Below are 3007 nucleotides of genomic sequence, written 5' to 3' on the forward strand. Positions count from 1 at the left end.
AGTTTAATTTAAGTAACCGTATTAATTCAATTAAAATAATAAATTATGTTTGGCCTATGACCCTTTGGCCCCCTCGGTTGGAGATGTTTTTTTGTCAAAGGACTATGTTTGACATATGACCATTTGACCCCCTCGGTTGGAGATGGTATAAAACATGGTATGACACTGTTCATTAACATATTAATGTTCATTAACATATTAATTTCTTGCAGGGCTATAAGGCTAAAGAAGGCCATTTGGCCCTTTTTCGGTTGGAGATAGCCTAACTGGGCTCTTCTATAGCACAATGACTTTGAAGAGTTGGAGGAGATATTGGTGCAGAAAGGGTATTTAATCCATTGTCCTTAAAGTGCTCAAATGAAAGGTACAAAATATGGTTAGGCCTGACAATTTCTCGTATGACGCATTAACGCAACACAAAACAACATAAAATTAACAAATTTCATGTTGTTCCGTTAATGAGTTGCGTCGTTACTGGTCACCTGTTAAGAACTAGTTAATGAGTCATGCCGTTATCAGGTCATCCGTTAAAATAAACAAGTTTGATACAAAAACAACCCAGTTGTTAGGTCTATACGTTAGGCATGACAATTTTTGCATGACCAGTTAACCTGACATGAAACGATAAAAAAATAATAGATTTCAGGTAAACCCGTTAACAAGTTGGGTCGTTATCATGTCACCTGTTAAATTCACATAATAAATTTGACGTGACACGATTTGTTAGAATAGTGGATATGACACGAAAAAACGACACAATAAGGCAAATTTAATTAGACTTTTTAGCCAAAATAGTCTCTAAGATTAGCACAACTTTTCACTTTGGTATTTGAATTTGTCTGTCATCAATTATTTTGGTATTTATGTGAAAAAATCTTTATAAATAAAAATAAAATAACAAAAATACCTTCAATTCTAGTCAAATTGTTTTGGTTCATTGTTTATTAAATTGAAAATAATTTTGTCACTTTATTCCTTATTTAATAGAATTACAAAATAACCAAAATAATTGATGGTAAATAAAATTAGAACCACTATTATTAATTTTAAGTATCAAGACCAAATGAAAAGTTAAAAAATCTCATGAGTATTGTGGCTAAAGAAGCCTAATGACTATTGGGGGATGAGAAGAAAGAGCAGGACTGCAGGTGCCGGGCCTATATTCGCGATGCCTCTCAGAGCACTATCAGACGAGTTCACCCACAAATGAACTTTGGTTCTCTCTGAGTCTGGGAAGCTTAAGGTTAAGATGCAACTTGCAACCTGCAGGAGGTGTTCAGTTCGGTTAGCCTTCCTTCTGTTCACTTACTTATTTGTAGTTGCTTCATTTCATTGGATTGGATTGAATTGGGTTGCATAATTTAATTTTGGTGTTTGGAGGCAGTGGGGGCGGCAGATTGGTAATCGTAGTAAGTTGGAAAATAGTGTTATTAGGGGGAGAGAGAAAGAAGGATGGGAGCGAGTAGAAATAGCGACCCGAATCAGGACGGGTCAGATGAGCAGCAGAAACGATCGGAGATCTACACCTACGATGCGCCGTGGCACATCTACGCCATGAACTGGAGCGTCCGTCGGGACAAGAAGTACCGGCTAGCCATCGCCAGCCTCCTCGAGCAGTACCCAAACCGAGTGGAGATCGTGCAGCTGGACGACTCAAACGGGGAGATCCGGTCGGACCCCAACCTGTCCTTCGAGCACCCGTACCCGCCAACCAAGACCATCTTCATCCCGGACAAGGAGTGCCAGAAGCCAGACCTGCTGGCCACCTCCAGCGATTTCCTCCGCGTGTGGCGCATCTCAGGGGATGAGGACGACTCGGACTCCTCGTCGTCTGTGGAGCTCAAGTCCCTCCTCAACGGCAACAAGAACTCCGAGTACTGCGGGCCCATCACCTCCTTCGACTGGAACGAGGCGGAACCCAAGCGCATCGGCACCTCCTCCATCGACACCACGTGCACCATCTGGGACATCGAGCGCGAGGCCGTGGACACCCAGCTCATCGCCCACGACAAGGAGGTGTACGACATCGCTTGGGGCGGCGTCGGTGTATTCGCCTCCGTCTCGGCCGACGGCTCCGTGAGAGTGTTTGACCTGCGCGACAAGGAGCACTCCACCATCATTTACGAGAGCTCGGAGCCGGACACCCCCTTGGTCCGCCTGGGATGGAACAAGCAGGACCCCAGGTACATGGCAACCATCATCATGGACAGCGCCAAGGTGGTCGTCCTCGACATCCGCTTCCCGACCCTCCCCGTGGTTGAGTTGCAGAGGCACCAGTCCAGCGTCAACGCCATTGCCTGGGCCCCACACAGCTCTTGCCACATCTGCACCGCCGGTGATGACTCCCAGGCCCTCATCTGGGACCTCTCCTCCATGGGCCAGCCAGTGGAGGGCGGCCTTGATCCCATTCTGGCCTACACGGCTGGGGCCGAAATCGAGCAGCTGCAGTGGTCATCTTCCCAGCCTGATTGGGTTGCAATTGCCTTCTCTACCAAGCTTCAGATACTCAGGGTATGAATAAGTATGGCCACTGACCAGGCATTTCACGAACTCCTCCAGACTCCAGTTTGTGGCCAAATGCCATCGCTCAGCTGCTCTTTAGTCAGTCCTCCTTCCTAGTTCGCAGTTTCTAGTCGTAATTAAGATAATACTACCTCACTCTGTTACTTTATTGACAATTGATGTCAACATTAGCTGAAGCCATATATGATTTGGTTATCAAGTATTGCATTTCATGCACCTTGCCTTTTATATTTCTTACGAAAATGCATCTTTGTCGATGATAGTCCTAGATTTCTGCTAATGAAGTTAAGATAATTAAATTGTATCTGATTTCTTTCCGTTTATTAGCTAGACTCAATCTTTATTAACTATACTATCATTTGATTTGCCCATGTTGATATTGCTATTCGTTTTGTTTCTGTTTCTCCTTGCGATTTTCATACGAGAGGAGATTGTCACCTACCTGACCATCCCAGTCTGCTCCTTAGCTTAAAATTCTGTCGCA

The 3007-nt window shown here is 44.6% G+C and overlaps 1 protein-coding gene across 1 annotated transcript; it reads left to right on the forward strand.

The window, feature by feature from the left end:
* The first annotated feature begins 1102 nt into the window (after positions 1-1102).
* On the forward strand, positions 1103-2749 carry LOC137739233 (WD repeat-containing protein LWD1-like). Its single transcript, XM_068478785.1, has 2 exons — positions 1103-1284; positions 1385-2749. Exon 2 carries the CDS (start codon positions 1453-1455, stop codon positions 2515-2517), a length of 1065 nt encoding a protein of 354 aa, XP_068334886.1. The 5' UTR covers positions 1103-1284; positions 1385-1452; the 3' UTR covers positions 2518-2749.
* The last annotated feature ends 258 nt before the right edge of the window (positions 2750-3007 follow it).

The sequence above is a fragment of the Pyrus communis genome, chromosome 7, assembly GCF_963583255.1.
Source record: "Pyrus communis chromosome 7, drPyrComm1.1, whole genome shotgun sequence".
Classification (NCBI taxonomy): domain Eukaryota; kingdom Viridiplantae; phylum Streptophyta; class Magnoliopsida; order Rosales; family Rosaceae; genus Pyrus; species Pyrus communis.